This window comes from Mesocricetus auratus, unplaced genomic scaffold (genome assembly GCF_017639785.1).
Source record: "Mesocricetus auratus isolate SY011 unplaced genomic scaffold, BCM_Maur_2.0 Super-Scaffold_100062, whole genome shotgun sequence".
Classification (NCBI taxonomy): domain Eukaryota; kingdom Metazoa; phylum Chordata; class Mammalia; order Rodentia; family Cricetidae; genus Mesocricetus; species Mesocricetus auratus.
Window position 1 is genome coordinate 2,608,577 of NW_024429234.1, and position 16,834 is coordinate 2,625,410.

The following is a 16,834-nucleotide window of genomic DNA, read 5'->3' on the forward strand; positions in this document are numbered from 1 at the left end:
TTAACTATGTGAAGCTGTTTACTATGCCTGTCTTAAACACCTGATAGTCCTAATAAAGAGCTGAACAACCAATAGTGAGACAGGAGCAAGGATGGGTGGGGCTGGCAGTCAGAGAGTATAAATAAAAGAAAAAATGAGGAGGGAGAGGAGAGCATGGAGGGGAGGAAGTCAGGGCCAGCCACCCAGCCACCCAGCCACCCAGCCACCCAGCCACCCAGCCACCCTGCCACCCAGACACCCAGACACCCAGACACTCAGCAATACAGCTATATAGCAAGACAAGGAGTAAGAAGGAAAGAAAGGTATACAGGAATAGAAAAGGAAAAGCCCAGATGCAAAAGATACAAGGGATGGTTTACACTAAAAAAAGCTGACAACAAACAAGTCAAGATGAGACCAGACATTCATAAGCACCAATAATACTCTGTGTGTGATTCCTTTGGGTGCTGGGTTGTGGGCCCCTCAAAAATTCAAAGGAGTAAAAAACAAAACACAACAATCAAGGTAAACATCACTGCAGCTTAAACTTATTAAGACACGAGATCTGCAGTTAATCATGTTTTTAAGGGCTACTTAGAGATATGTGAAAAAACAGAACATTCCGAGATGGGCACGAAAATGTGATACTTACTGAAAATGAGGTCAGCACTCCTCAAGGCACTCACTTCCTCTGAAGGATGTCTGAATCTTAGAGAGGAAGTGTTGGGGAGAAGATGAGGTATCGAAAAGAGGAAGAGGCCCAGGCTCAGTGAAGGGTGTAGAGGCAGGTGTCATTCATAGAAGCTCATACACAGACATTGTATTTGGGTCATTTACCAATGACACATACATAGTCGTGTGGATATTTAACAAGTGTGCATATACTGACTTGGGGACGTTTACTGAAGATATGAGACAAGAAGACACATGCAGGCTTTGTACCTAGGGACATAGAGGGGATTCCTCTAAAATATTAGTTGAACAGAATGTTGAAGACTTGACACATGGAGACATAAGTGATGAAGTTGGTCTTGGCTTTCTGAGTGTGGATGGCACCTCAGATTGACCACACTTGTACTCAGCATACCCTGACCTTGCATGCTGCAGCTCTATATACTTGTTTTCAGTACAAGGGTCCTTGTTATGACCACATCATGCAGCTGCCAGTTAATATTCCATACTTACCGTCTCTGCTTAGACTGACCCTGGAACCTGGTCTGGTCCCTTCATTCCCCTCTAGATGCCAATGTCTAGGACTCTTGATGGGGGAAGTCCTTCTGTGTATGTGTTTGTCTTATTGGTTGATAACTAAAGCACTATTGACTAATAGGGAAACAAGATAGATGGGACTAGGAGAGGTGGAGGATTCTGGGAAATGGAGGCACAGTCAGTCACCATGTAGGACCCAAGAGAAGTAAGAGGTCGGGACCCTCTCTCCAGGAATAGAGGGCCATGTGGAAATACTCAGATTAGCTGTTATAGGTTAATAATTAAGTCAGAGCTGGCCAATAAGAATCGATAGCAAATGGCCAAAAGCTTCTTAATTAATATAGTGTCCTGCATGCTCATTTGGGACTGATGAGGCTCTGGGACCAAGCTGTCGGGAAGAATCTCCTTATAGCCTGTCCCAGCTATTCTAAGCTCAAAGACATGCATTAGAATATTTATGTTACCTGAACTGCCTGATGTATTTTAACCATTGGCAGCAGGGACCAGAAAATGAGCCCAGCCCCGAGTGGGAGAATCTGGCACCAGGCCTCCTGCATGGTATTGTTCTCTGATCATGGTGTCCAGGATGGACAATCAATAATCTTCACGTTGACCCCAAAGTTCATGCTGTCCTGTGGTTTATCTTCCTTGCACTGGATTGGGAAACAGGGGGGTTTCCCACCCAGGAAAACTTGGCTTGTTGGGCAAACAGATCAGAGGTAAGGGACTTGGATATATCAGGGTCTCTAGCACAAAGTATCTGGTCTCTTATTGACACAGTGAAAATATTTTTGGCAAATTCAAGCAGGTTGTGTACCATTTGCATCTTTGTATCGTTACATAAAGTAAAAAAGAAGGTTTTTATTAGAAAGGACAAAATGTTTAATAATAGTAAAGAGGTAAAAATGAAAGTTATATATAAATCCTCTCAAGGAGAAGAGGGTTATCACAGTGACTGTGAGGTTTCACAGGGAATGTGGACATCAGAAGGACACTCCAATACATGGACAAGTGCTCAGTCAGACAACTATATCTTTAATACATGGATGGACCTTCTGATATCCCCCACTCTTGGTCAAATATCTTTCCAGATATGATGTGATCATGTAACTGTGGGTGTCACCATGTCTACAGAACCCTTGGAAGTCAAGACAAACCTCAGCAGACACAAAGTAACCAACAACCAACCTGGTTCTTTTGAATACACACACACACACACACACACACACACACAAACACACACAAACACCATACATATATGCATACAAACAAATCGGTGCACACAAATATATACAGACATTGGTGTGCAGAAACATACACAACACATACATCTCTGTGAACAAATATGTATGCATGTATGCACACTCTTATGTGCACACACATACATGCACTCACACTGTTTCACTGAAGTAGATAATAGATATTTAAACATACATATAGAATAAAATAATACAAATGGCTACTTTGGGACAGAATAGATGAATGGGGTTGAATGATGTGAAGGGTAGAAAAAACTAATCAATATCAATGGATGGACTGATTATGCTAAATGAAATTTAGTGTGACATTTTATCTACAGACGCAATGGGATTTTTTTCAAATCTAGTGACTGACCTGGGAACCTCTATGTGATGTATTTTGAAAATATCTATGAATTATATTTCTATAATGAAACTTAGGCTCCAATGGAATGTTATTAAGAGTGAGGCCTATTGAAGACTTGGTTCATGAGAAATATTAAATATCCATAAATATCAGTTAAAACACAAGGTATCATCTCTGAGTCAGAGAGTTTAGTTAATACAATATAGCAAACATGTTGGAATCTTAATCTTGGAACCCATGGTCTACAAAAGTATTGACATTATGAAAAAAGGCATGTGATTTTCAAATATCTTACCCATGCGATATGGGGTTTTTGAAGAACTGATATCAATGTTCATCAAATTTCTTCTTTATTACAAAGACAGTTTTGGTTTTAGAGAAGATGACTTGAGGATTAAAAATTAAGGGAGGAAGAAAGGGGCCTAGTACTAGTGGAATGTGAAAGGAGATGGGTACTTTAGGGCTCACAAATGCACACTGTTATTTGAGCACTTATTGAGTGGGTCTGACTAAAGATGACTCAGCAGAATAAAGAGTCACATGCAGAGGATTTGTGATAAACATAGAAGAACGTACAAGTTCAGAGGTTTTGTCAATGTTAGAATCAACCCAGGTACCTCAATATGTTTTGGGAACCCCAAACTGACGCCACAAGCAGGCAACCCAATATGCCATGCTAAATAAAGGGCACTACAGCTCTTTGTGTATGTTCTGTGAACTCTTTAGCTCCTGGATCTTCTGGGGTAGAGTCTTGGTCCAGAACTGCAGCCTTCTGGCCTTCAGGGCTTGTCCCACAGCAGGCTGAATATCCAGCTTCAGGTACTGCTCATCATGGTCCAACATGGGCCAGTAGGGTAGACCCTCACTGTTGGGGTTCCTGTGGATATGATACCCAGTGAGAGATGAGGTCACTAGGATTCAAATTCTGATCCCCTGATTTGGGTCAGAGCAGTGGAGCAATTAGGCTAATGGTTAATGGGACTGATGAGACAGGTGTCCTGATATAGGGCTACAAGTGTCATTCACTAGTTTCTGTTCCATGTAGGGGAAGACTACTCAACCTTCTTTATGTCTGCATCTAAGAGGTAAGATCTAAAGAACAGTACCATAACACTATGGCTCATGAGACAGGTTACTGTGAGTTGACCAATAACTGATACCTACAAAGTGTCTATATAAATGTGCTATCCAGTACAGAAAACTATATCATGTGATGGAAGACCCATGAATGCTGAAGACACCACCCAAAAGGGAGACTAGATAGGGACACACAGAGCCCTGTAGCTCATATAGGGAAGGTTGAAAGAAGGGTGTGTTCTCACCCTTGTCTTGCAAAGTTGGCCCAGTACTTCATCATCCTCTTGTTCAGTAGCTTCTCCTCCTCAGTGAAGTCAACTGGAGTTATGAGGAAGACAAATGTTGAAGTCCATGACACCTTACACAACTGCCAACTCATGATTTATAATGACAATCCCAGCTGTTGACAGATCCAAAACTACTGGTTTTGTCACCTCCCTTTGTTACTATCATTATCCAACATCCGTGCATGCCTCTAATTGAATTCCTACCCCAATGTGCTGACAGCTCCAGCACAGCTAGACTGAGATGGGTCCTGATTCTAATTTTGATATAATTTTTTAGGCTACAGTATGTCACACATTTGATTTTTTTTTCTCTCAGAGCCTACCTTTCCTCAAATGGACTGAGTGGCTCAGGAGTTCTTAAAGTATCACCTGGGACCCCAGTCAGTTCAAGGAGAATAAGGAAGACTCACGTTTCATGCCAAACAAGTAGGACCCAAAAACAAAGGGAACCTCATCAGCATGGTCAGCTTTCACATGCGGTGGCCTGACATCCTTTACATAGGAGGGCTGATGTTGGAACTCATAGAAGTAGACAGGGGCGTGGGAACCTGGAAGTGGGGACAAAACCTGATTTAGTGGCTTCTCACCTGGAGCTTTTCTGATACCTAGTTTGTGACAAGGTACTTTGATATGAAGTTACCTGGAATCATAAAAGTTAAATGGGAGGAGCTCCAGGCTGGAGCACTAGCTGTGGAAAAGCCCTGGCTATAGGGTGGTCATGGCCTTCCCACCTTAGTTGTTTTGAGAGAGTGAATAGAGTATCAGTGACCTATTTTCTCCTCTGTACCATATGTCACTCTCTATAACTAGACATGAGACCTGGGTACCACACTGCTCTACAATGCTCACCCATCACATACATCTCTGAGTTGCTCCCATAAGCCTTGTTACAGATGTACTCACGCTGAAAACGTGCTACTTGGAGAGCAGGGATCACAAATATGAAGTCTCCCATCATCTCTGTGAACTGTATTTGGAGGGTCTGGGGGTCCTCAGTGTCCCCCATGTACTCTCCCATTAGTAGGTCACTGCACTCAGGAGGCAGCATCTACACCAAGGAGAGAAGGAAGAATGAGGCTAGGCATATTCTGGGTTAGGTGGGCATCAGCGTTTGGTATGGGGAGAATGTGCCCTGAGATGAGATAGGATATAAACAATAAAGTTCATTCTCTGAGATCACCCCACACAGAATCACACGTATATTGATCTTCATTAATAGGGGTGATGTCTGAGAAGGAGATATGAGGGACCTCTCTGAATAGGACCAGAGATATCTCACTCACCATTTGTGCTGCTGCATTCTTCATAACAGCCTTCAGGTTCTCTCTCGTTATTCCCATTATTGTCTGAGCAGTGCCCATGACCTCGAAGGCAGAAGACAGTGTTATGTGTGGAATATGATGGACTTTGATTAAAGATGCATTGAGTTCTCACTGATTAACATATGAGTCTCCAGGCTCCTTATAGGATTGGAAATGAACCTCACCATGGGGAAAATCCAACCATATTCATCGCTGTTGACACCGATTATGCTGGGGACAGGGTGAAAATCCACAGAAGCCAACAACTCCTGCGGATTCCTGGGTAGGAATACACCATCTACCACAGCAGGGATCATCATGAAGACCTAAGGAGCATTAAAAGTCAAAGCTAAAGGCCATTCAAATACATATGGTGACGCCCACTGAATTACCTCCACCAATTGCTCATTTCGTCCTAGCCTCAGTATGCTCAGCCCACTGTGGAAGAGAATCTACTTTTAGATTAGTCTATCTTGTTGTTCGCACTGTACACAGAACTAAAGAACACAACAAAGTCAGATTAGATCTTCCAAGATGCATTATTCTGCTTACATTGTTAATGACCAGAATCTCTGCTTCACTCTTGCCTCTCAGACAGTGCACCAGGGCCTCTGAGTCCATGGTCTCACATCCAGATATGTTAGCCACCGTCTGTGAAGGGAAACACGCAGAGATTGGAATCTTTACAATTGTAACTAAATACGATTGCTTTAAATACCACACTATAGTGTCTGTTGTGTGTGGATTGGTATAAATATAAATTGTTCCCCATGTCCTTTTCCTCAAAATTGACAGCCAATAAGCAGTATCTTCTTTACCTTTTTTTTTTTTTTTGCTCAGGGTAGTTTTATATACTCTATCCATCTTTTTGTGTTTCGTGTATAAGAGAAGGAGTAAGTATGCCAATGAATGTATGTGAATGTTAGAGGACCAAGTCTCCTCTCTTCACAGACATCCCTTTATTTGAGCCAGGGTGCCCTCTTGTTTTCTACTCCCTTAACTAGTTGAGCTGCTCTGTGAACATTAAGGGATTCTCTTGTCTCTGCCTCCTACCTCACCATAGGAACATTGGGATTACAGATACATGTCACTATCTCCAGCATTTTGTGAGTTCTGGAGATTTGAATTTAGGTCATCCCTCTTGCACTCCAAGTATTTAAAAAAACCCACTGAGCCACCTCCCAAAACACATGCATATTTATTTTTGTCAGTGATGGAAGCTTTCATGAGCTGGTCAGATAGCATACTCACACCGTTTGAAGTAAAGGTGAGTAGAGGCTAGCCCCAGAGTTTCTCAAAACTTATTGGAAAGAAACTGTTTTCTATGGTCATTGTTTACCCACTAAACAGAACACCAGGTAGCACAAGATAAAAGCTAAAGGGGCAGATTAACGTTATGATGGTAGAGGCACTTACAGTGTAGAAATTCTCTTGGGTATCAGTAAGGCCAGGTAGCAGAATAACTCCACTCTCCATGATGGCTCTGTGGAAGAGTCCTTTGGACATGGGGGACACAACAAGTGAAGACACACTCACGCCACCTGCAGACTCCCCAAAAATGGTGACCTTGTCAGGATTGCCTCCAAAGTGTGCGATATTCTGTTGGACCCAGTGTAGGGCAGCCACTTGGTCAAGGTAGCCCCAGTTGCCTCTGGCATGTTGATCTCCAGTGCTGATAAATGGAAGGGACATGGATCAAAGGATTGTTTAGGGTCTTCTCTGCTGCCATTGCTCAGCTCAGCCCTAGTCTCACCTGAAGAAGCCCAGGACACCCAGACGGTACTGGATAGTGACCACCACCACATCCTCCATGGCTGCCAGCATGGATCCATCATACATAGAAGCCATTCCTACAACCAGACCACCTCCATGGATCCACACCATCACCTAGAGAAGGCAAGAGAGATTCCTGGAAGCTCCCAAGCAGCCTATGCTCTGAAGGACTACTTCCTAGAGTATTAACTGCTGTGCCTCTGCAGCTTTACAACTACATACAAATACTTAGCACTTTAAGGCATTGTTTCATGACAGGGTCCTCTAGTAACACCATCAGTGTATTTATAGTCTACATACTCATCATGTACCTCAGTTTTAATTAATGGTTCTATGTATACAGCAATGGCATTAATATTTAGACATGCTGTAGAGGAACAATTAGTGGTGTCTCCATGGATATCTGTCAAGACTTTTTAAAAAAGAAAAGGACCATAAACTCTCATTGGCACAGCAGATATCCCAGAAGTAGAAATGGGGACCTCAACATTGTGGCTTAAGCACCCAAGCGGTTCTTTAGTGCTCAGGTTGTAGCAGATTCCTGGTTTTACCAAAGAGCTAGAGCCTTTGTCACTTAGTGCTTTCTGTCCCATGCCCAGGTTTCTGTTGCACAGTATGGCTGAAAAGGTCTTCTTTGACAAGAACAGGACAAGGCTTTTCATTAGAGTCCACAGCTGAGCTCAGGTTGTTTTTATTCCTTCTAATCATCTGTAAAACATGTCCTGTCCCCAAGCTGACCATGCCCTGACACTCACAGGCAGGTTAGAGCCCTCATGGGCATGAGCTGGTGCATAGATGTTGAGATGCAGGCAGTCCTCAGACATAGAGATAGGAGGCATTGTCAGTTTCATATCCTTCTGGCCCTCCACATTCATTATTTCAAGGTTTTGCAGACACCTGATGGAAATAGAAGACAAATACTCCAAGAGATGTATGGTGGTTAAAACCAGTTGTGAGTCTGGGTCTTTCTCAGCCATAGGAAATAGATAATCCCACTTTACCAACACCCAAAAGAGAGAAGGGGTGGAAATCCACATACAATTCCATCAAGAACAACAACTGCAAAGCAATGGAGAAGGAGCAATCAAAGCTCATTTATGCCCCTCAATATTAATTGTCTTAACTTGCCCATAAAAAGGCACAGGCTGACAGAATGGATTCAAGACAGAACCCATCCTTCTGCTGCATACAAGATACATACCTCAGCCTCAAAGACAGACATTATCTCTGAGTTAAGGGTTGGGAAAAACTTTTCTAATCAAATAGATCCAAGAAACAAGCAGGGGTAGCAATCATAATATCTAACAAACTAGACTTTAAACCGAAATCAATCAAAAGAGACGAAGGAGGTCATTTCATATTCATCACAGGAAAAATCCACCAAGATGAAGTCTCGATTCTGAACATCTATGCCCCAAATACAAAGGCATCCACATTCGTAAAATAAACATTACTAAAGCTCAAACCACACATAAAACCTCACACACTTATAGTGGGAGACTTCAACACCCCACTGTCACCACTAGACAGGACTACAAGGCAGAAACCTAACAAAGAAACAAAGGAACTAATAGAAGTTATGACCCAATTGAGCTTGACAGACATCTATAGAACATTCCAACCAAACACAAAAGAATATACCTTCTTCTCAATGCCTCATGGAACCTTCTCAAAAAATGACCACATACTTTGCAACATAGTAAACATCAACAGGTACAAAAATTATTGGAATAACTCAATGTATGTTGTCAGACCACCATGCTTTAAAGTTAGAGTTCAACAACAACAGAAACTGCAGGAACCTTACAAACTCATGGAAATTGAACACTGTGCAATTGCACTACTCAGGGGTCAAAGAAGAAATAAAAAAAGAAATTAAAGACTTCCTAGAATTCAATAAGAATGAAGACACAACATATCCAAATTTATGGGACACTTTGAAAGCAGTGATAAGAGGAAAGTTCATAGTACTAAGTGTCCACATGAAGAAACTGGAGAATAGTTACACTAGAGAATTGACAGCACAGCTGAAAGCTCTAGAACACAAATAAGCAAACTCATCCAAGAGGAGTAGATGCCATGAAATAATCCAATTGAGGGCTGAAACCAATAAAGTAGAAACTAGGAAAACAATACAAAGAATCAATGTAACAAACAGTTGGTTCTTTGAGAAAATCAACAAGATAGAAAAACCTTTGTCCAAACTCACCAAACGGCAGAATGTGAACATGCAAATTAACAAAATCAGAAATGAAAAGGGGGACATAACAATGGACACTGAGGAAATCCAGAGAATCATCAGGTCACACTTTGAAAACCTGTAATCCCCTAAATTCGAAAATTTAAAGAAAATGGATGACTTCATGGATAGATATCATCTGCCAAAATTAAATAAAAAACAGATAAGCAATTTAAATAGACCTACAACACCTAAGGAAATAGAAGCAGTCATCAAAAGTCTCCCAACCCCCCAAAAAAAAAAAAGCCCAGGGCCAGATGGCTTCAGTGCAGAATTTTACTAGAAATGCAAAGAACAGATTATATCAATTCTCCTCAAAGTAATCCATGCAAAAGAAGCAGACGCGTCTTTGCCAAACTCTTTTTATGAGGCTTCAATAACCTTGATCCCCAAGCCACACAAAGACAACTAAGAAAGAGAACTTCTGACCAAATTCCCTCAAGAATATTGATGCAAAAGTACTCAATAAAATACTGGCACATCGGATCCAAGAACACATCAGAAAACTCATCCACCATGATCAAGTAGGCTTCATTCTAGGGATGCAGGGATGGTTCAACATACGAAAATCTATCAATGTAATCTACCATATAAACAAGCTGAGAAACAAAAATCACACGATCATCTCACTAGATGCTTTGACAAAATCCAACACCCCTTCCTGGTAAAGGTCTTGGAGAGGTTTGGGATAACAGGAACATAGGTAAGAATAATAAAACCAACATCCAACATCAAACAAATGGACAGAAACTCAAGGCGATTCCGCTAAAATCAGGAACAAGACAAGGCCGTCCCCTCTCCCCATACCTCTTCAATATTGTACTCGAAGTTCTAGCTAGAACAATAAGGCAACAAGAGGAGATCAAAGGGATACAAATTGGGAGGGAAGAGGTCAAACTTTCACTATTTGCAGATGATATGATAGTTTACATGAGTGACCCAAAAAACTCTATCAGGGAACCTTCAGCAAAGTGGCAGGCTACAAGATCAACTCAAGAAAATCAGTATCCCTACTATATACAGATGATAAGAGAGCGGAGAAAGAAATCAGAGAAACATCACCCTTTACAATTGCCACACACAACATAAAATACCTTGGGGTAACACTAACCAAACAAGTGAAAGACCTGTATTGCAAGAACTTTGAGTCTTTAAAGAAAGAAATTAAAGAAGACACCAGAAAATGGGAAGATCTCCCATGCTCTTGGATAGGTAGGATCAATGTAGTAAAAATGGCAATCCTGCCGAAAGCAATCTACAGACTCAATGCAATCCCCATCAAAATTCCAGCACAATTCTTCACAGACCTTGAAATAGAAATTCTCAACTTTATATGGCAAAATAAAAGATCCAGGATAGCCAAAACAACCTTAGTCAACGAAGCAACATCTGGGGGCACCACCATCCCTGACTTCAAGCTCTGTTATAGAGCTGTAGTCCTGAAAACAGCTTGGTATTGGCACAAAAATAGACAGGTAGACCAATGGAATCGAATTGAACACTCTGAGATTAATCCACAAACCTATGAACAGCTGATTTTTGACAAAAAAAGCTAAAATTATACAATGGATAAAAGATAGCATCTTCAACAAATGGTGCTGGCATAACTGGATATAGGCATGTAGAAGACTGCAGATAGATCCATGTCTATCGCCATGCACAAAACTTAAGTCAAAATGAATCAAAGACCTCAACATAATTCCAGCCACACAGACACTGTTAGAAGAGAAAGTGGGAGGTACCCTTGAACGAATTCGTACAGGAGACTACTTCCTGAACATAACACCAGTAGCACAGACACTGAGATCAACAATTAATAATGGGACCTCCTGAAATTGAGTAGCTTCTGTAAGGCAAAGGACACAGTCAGCAAGACAAAAAGGCAACCCACAGATTGGGAAAAGATATTCAGTAACCCCACATCTGACAAAGGGCTGATCTCCAAAATTTACAAAGAACTAAAGAAGCTATTCTCTAAAACACCAAAGGACCCACTTGAAAAGTGGGGGACTGAACTAGATATTGAATTCTCAATAGAGGAGACTAAAATGGTTGAGAGATACTAGAGAAAGTGCTCAACATCCTTAGCCATTAGGGAAATGCAAATGAAAACAACCCTGAGATGTCATCTTACACCTGTCAGAATGTCTAAAATCAAAAACACCAATGACAGCTTATGCTGGATAAGATGTGGCAAAAAAGGAACACTCATTCATTGTTGGTGGGAGTGCAAACTTGTACAGCCACTTTGAAAATCAATATGGAGATTCCTCATGAAAATGGGAATCAGTCTACCACACGACGCAGCAATACCACTCTTAGGCATATACCCAAAATATACCCATTCATACAACAAGTGTATCTGTTCCACTATATTCATAGCAGCATTATTTGTAATAGTTAGATACTGGAAGCAACCTAAATGCCCCCCAACTGAAGAGTGGATAGAAAAAATGTGGTATATTTACACAATGGAGTACTACGCAGCGGAAAAAAATGGAATCTAGAAATTTGCAGGCAAATGGACAGAACTAGAAAAAACCATCCTGAGTGAGGTAACCCAGTCACGAAAAGACAAATATGGTATGTACTCACTCATATGTGGATTTTAGACATGGATCAGGGGAGTGTCAGCCTACAATCCCCGGGCCAGTGAGTCTGGGAAACAGGGAGTTTCCCAAGAGATATTCATTATACCCCAGAGATTGGGAACATGGTGGGAGAGAAGGGGGGGACTAGGAAAAAGAGAGGGGGATAAGAGGAAGGTAGAAGAAGACATGGCAGAGCAGGAAGGTTGAGTGGGGGTAAGAATAGAGGAGACCAGAATGAGAGATACCATAATAGTTTGAGTCATTATAGCTTTGAGGAGAGAGCTGACACCAGTGAGATTTCCGGAGATCTACAAGGATAACACCAATTGGAAAACTAAGTAATAGCGGAGAGACTACATAAATAGCTCCTACCTAATGATAAGATTGATGACTTCCTTATATGACATCCTACATCCTTCATCCTTCATCCAGTGACTGATAGAAGCAGAGGCAGATACTCACAGCTAAACATTGAACTGACCCACAGGAACCCAGTGACAGAGATGGAGGAGTGTTGTGCAAAGGGGTCAAGACTGTGTTGGTGAAAACCACAAAGGCAGCTGACTGGACAAGGGGGAGCTCTTGAACCCCAGACTGATGGCAAAGAGGCCAACAGGCGACTGATCCAAAGTCCATGAACGTAGTGTAAGTGAGGAGGCCTCAGAAATTCTCTGGGGTCTTGGGTAGTAGATCAGTGTTTACCATGACATACGAATGAATCCCATTCCACATGGAGAGATGCTCTCTGTCTTGACACATGGGAAAGGGCCCAAGTCCTGCGCTTGATGAAATGACAGACTCTGGAGATCCCCCCAAGGAGGGCCTCACCCTTCCTGGGGAAAGATGTGGGGACTGGGCTGGGGTGAGGGATTGGTGGTGGGGCTTTTAGGGAGAAGGGGGAAGCTGGGATTGACATTTGAAGCATGCATGTTTCTAATTTAAATAAGAAAATAATTAGCAGGCATACAAGCTTTTTCCACTCTCTGCTCCTGTTTATGGACATGAAGCAACCAGCTCTTTCAGTGTGAATTCCCTCATATTATGGTTTGTAATCTGGAGCCTTTAGTAGTAGTTTTCTCTCCGATGTTGCTTTTATCGGTACTTTATTAGCCATAGGAAACAAACTAAGACTGCAATATTGGAGTGTTGTCCTCCACATATACTAGAGAATCAGTGGACAATACTGGCCTAAAGAGCAGTGATAAATCCTTCATCCCATGTACAGGCTCATAGGGAATTTTTTCTACAGTGTCTCTAGAGGAAATTAATTACATATAATTCCTTGGTCACTATTGCTTGGCCCTATAGGTTGTCAGTGTGACTGCAAGGGTGGGGTTGGCAAGTATCCATCTCTGCTACACTCCTCAGGACCTGGAGCATATTCTACTGCAGTCAGGGGTGCTCTCTGCTTAATAGGTCACACAACTGATGCCTAGACATTTCTGTCATTGTGGGCTCAATTTGAATCTGTAAACAATTTAATCTTTGTTTCTCTCTAAAGTACGGGCATGTAACTCTCTATGGCTGCCAAGCTCTGACCTAGTATACTGGCAAGGTTGTTATATTCAGCCTTACCACATGTGTTACAACAATGAATGGGGGTAACCCCACAATGAGAGAAAATGCTGTGTAGCTGAGATGGAGGAAACACTTCAGGTTTGCTCAGAGCTCACAGCATCTGTTCATCCCAGGACCTGACATCCTCGGGGTCCAGAACTTACATGGCTGGATGTGAGCTTCCATCTCGCACACCACTCCATGGTTCAGGGGCTTCAGGGGGTGCAAAGCGCAGTGGTCCTACAGGTGGCTTGGCAAAGGGAATTCCCAGGAAGGTGTGGACACCAACTTTGGTGTCACTCACTTGGATGAGGCTGCCTCGGACCGGGCCTGTGAGTGTATTCCTGATGGGCCTGTCCTCTGGTGAGTCCTGACCTGTGGGGAAAGATGTCATCAGGGTTAGTTTTGTGCAGTCAGCTGCCAGCAGGTTGTGGGAATTCTCATCTTAAGGTTACCAGGGCACACAGGAAGGGAACCCAGGACCTCCTAGTTCAGCTGTGGGGTGTGAGTGTAGAAGCTCCCTACCCCTCAGGGCCAGGAACCTTTCCTATTGCTCTGTAAAGGGTGTCACTGTATTTCTCTGGCCAAAGTAGTCACACACTCTGAGTCATTTGTCCACATGAATTTATGATTAGTGTCATTTTTATCAAAAGGTCAGTAGTAGCTGCATTTATAGCCACACACTGAGCATGGGAAAATGCCTTCAGCTCACTTTTCCTTGAATTGTCCAGCACTCTCCAGAGATTCTTACACTGAACTGTCTCTTTAGGATTCAGTGGTCTTAGATATCTCCTAATCTCTGTGTGCTAGTGGGCCACAAAATCTGTGGGCTTTGGTCAGGAGACTGGGAGGCACACATTTCCCAGAATTTTGTCTGTCTGCCAGATCCTATCATTTCCCCAAGCCCCACCCCTCCACCCATTTGTCTTCCCTCCCATAAGCTCAGCAGTCAGAGCTTGGCAGTTCTAACTCTCATAATTCCCCATTGTCAGCTTAGTGAGCCTCACCCTGCACATGGAGGAGAAGAAGCAGGAGCCCAAAGAACACAGCATTCAGCCAGCCATGAAGTTGGCTCAGTGGCATGATCAGCTCTCAGGCTGGAGTCTGTGCTGCGATATAGGATGGCCACGTTCTACAAACAGGAAGCACAAACTGTGAGGCTTACTCAGGCAGGAATTTAAATGAAAAGGATGTGGGCGGGAACTTGGTGTGGTGGGGCAGAGTTCTCTTTGTTGGAGAACTGATTAGTCAGAAATGAAAAGGAGTCAATGTCCAGGAGGCAGGGCAAAGTCTCCTCTGCTTTCTCTTTCCTCTTTGGCCTCCTGATAAGGTACAGTATGGATTCTGAAGCTATTCTGGTATACCAGGAACTCTGTCCTCCTGGGCAGAGAGCTGTAACAGGAGCGACATGTAGCTCTGTGAGTAGGCACACACTCAAGATGTCACAGGAGAGACAGACAAGTCTGGGTGTGACCTCATCCTCAAGACTCCTCTGTGCTTTTAAGACTCATGTTTATTGAGCCTGTCCAGGGTCCCTGTTCCTTGTCTATTTGGACACCTCACTGTTGGGTCATAATTGTTTGATCAAAGCAATTCTGGTGCTTTAAAATAAACAGCTCCTACTCATTCCACCCTCATGATGCGTGTCCTCTAGTGTCCAGGTCCTGCCAAGATCAACTTCACAGTCATTGATCCATTTAACAAATATTTTAGTTGTTTGTGTTTATTTATTTATTGTGCTCATGTACATATGTGTATGGATTCTCCCTGGCCATGGCTCTCACATGGAGGTGAAGGAGCAATTTGTGTAAATCCATCCTTTAATTGCACCATGTGTAGCCCAAAGTGGAAGTTAGGTCTTCAGGATTGGATGAAAGTTCTCTTACCACCACCTCTTGATCAAGCAATTATTGGGCCTTGCTTGCTCCAACACTGGGGTCAATCTGATGTCTCAGAACCTATGATGAATCAGAGATAAAAGTCTATAAATAGAAGTTTCCAAATCACAATAAAACATTAACATGATATATAAAAATCAGAGATAAAAGTCTATAAATAGAAGTTTACCAATCACAATAAAACACTGACATGATATATCAAAGAATGCAGGATCAGGAGTCCATACTCAGTCTAGACTGACATCCTACAGGAAGTGGTGTGGAGATCATTGTGAGATAGTCTTTAGTACCACCCAAGCATTGGCCTTGACTTTTAATTATCTTATTAACGAAATAATAATGTATAGCCTAACAGCATTCACTGTGGGACTTCTTTCTCGGTGTCTCTTTGGCAGTTTCCCTGGAACAGTGAAGATCAGCTTTTCCTGCGTCTTCCAATCAAAGGGGTTCCTTTGATTCACTGTTACCAGAATGTACTCTTGTCCTGTTTGTGGTACTAGCTTTTCTTGAAGAGCTAGACCATGATAGCTGAGAAGTTGCCAGTTCCTCCAATATTGGGATGAAGGAACTAGATTCCCAATGGATCCTGGAAATACCTGTGCTTCTTAATTCCAGACAGTTTTGTATCTCATCTAGGGAAATCCCTGCGTGCTCTGCTACTCATTCTACCATCACTCAGAGGCCCTGTGTTGATGATGGTGATGGCCACAGTAAAAATGTGAAATGAAGAAGACACCCAGATTGTGTTGTGGAAGGAGACACAGAGTGAGTAGGGAGAGCATGAAAGATAGAAAAACAGGTGACAGAAACACAGAAGATTATAGAGGCTCAGGTCCATGTAAATTCCTTTAATGAGATACTACTATATTCCTGTTCAATATGCCAGACTTAAGACCATAAAGACAAGTGTTGGCAAAGTCAAGGAGCTACTGGTACTATCCTACACTGCTGGAGGAGATATAGAAGGCAATTAGTTCCTTTAAAAGTTAAGATATAAATAGTGGAGAGGATGCCTGAACTGGCCTACCTCTGTAATCAGATTGGTGAATACTCCAATTATTATCATAGAGCCTTCACCCAGTAATTGATAGAACCAGATGCAGAGATCTACATCCAAGAACCAGGCCAAGTTTTGGTTATCCAGGTGAAGAGAGGAAGGTGGGGTGGGGGGTGGTAAATGAGCAAGGGAGGTTAAGTTCAGGATGGAGAAATCTACAGAGACAGCTGAAGCAAGCTGGTGGAAACTCATGAACTCTAGACCTACAACTGTGGAGACTCCAGGGGACTGAACTAGGCCCTCCATATGTAGGAGACAGTT

General features: G+C 42.5%; 1 protein-coding gene across 1 annotated transcript; it reads right to left on the bottom strand.

Annotated features, from left to right (window-relative positions):
- Positions 1 to 3,126: 3,126 nt before the first annotated feature.
- Positions 3,127 to 14,777, bottom strand: LOC101827999 (acylcarnitine hydrolase-like). Its single transcript, XM_040736563.1, has 12 exons — positions 14,626 to 14,777; positions 13,783 to 13,993; positions 7,987 to 8,128; positions 7,212 to 7,345; positions 6,875 to 7,130; positions 6,011 to 6,109; positions 5,644 to 5,784; positions 5,441 to 5,521; positions 5,061 to 5,205; positions 4,568 to 4,705; positions 4,116 to 4,188; positions 3,127 to 3,670 (listed from the first exon to the last, which is right to left on the bottom strand). The coding sequence occupies exons 1-12, from the start codon at positions 14,699 to 14,701 to the stop codon at positions 3,484 to 3,486; spliced, it is 1,683 nt and encodes a 560-aa protein (XP_040592497.1). The 5' UTR covers positions 14,702 to 14,777; the 3' UTR covers positions 3,127 to 3,483.
- Positions 14,778 to 16,834: the final 2,057 nt, after the last annotated feature.

Excerpts from the sequence above, each read along its gene's own strand:
- LOC101827999 (XM_040736563.1), bottom strand. The coding sequence starts at position 14,701 with ATGCCACTGAGCCAACTTCATGGCTGGCTGAATGCTGTGTTCTTTGGG. Across the intron at positions 13,994-14,625 it reads TCTTCTCCTCCATGTGCAGG|GTCAGGACTCACCAGAGGAC; the intron begins GTGAGGCTCACT and ends CTTTCCCCACAG. Across the intron at positions 5,522-5,643 it reads ATGGTTGGATTTTCCCCATG|GTCATGGGCACTGCTCAGAC; the intron begins GTGAGGTTCATT and ends TCTGCCTTCGAG.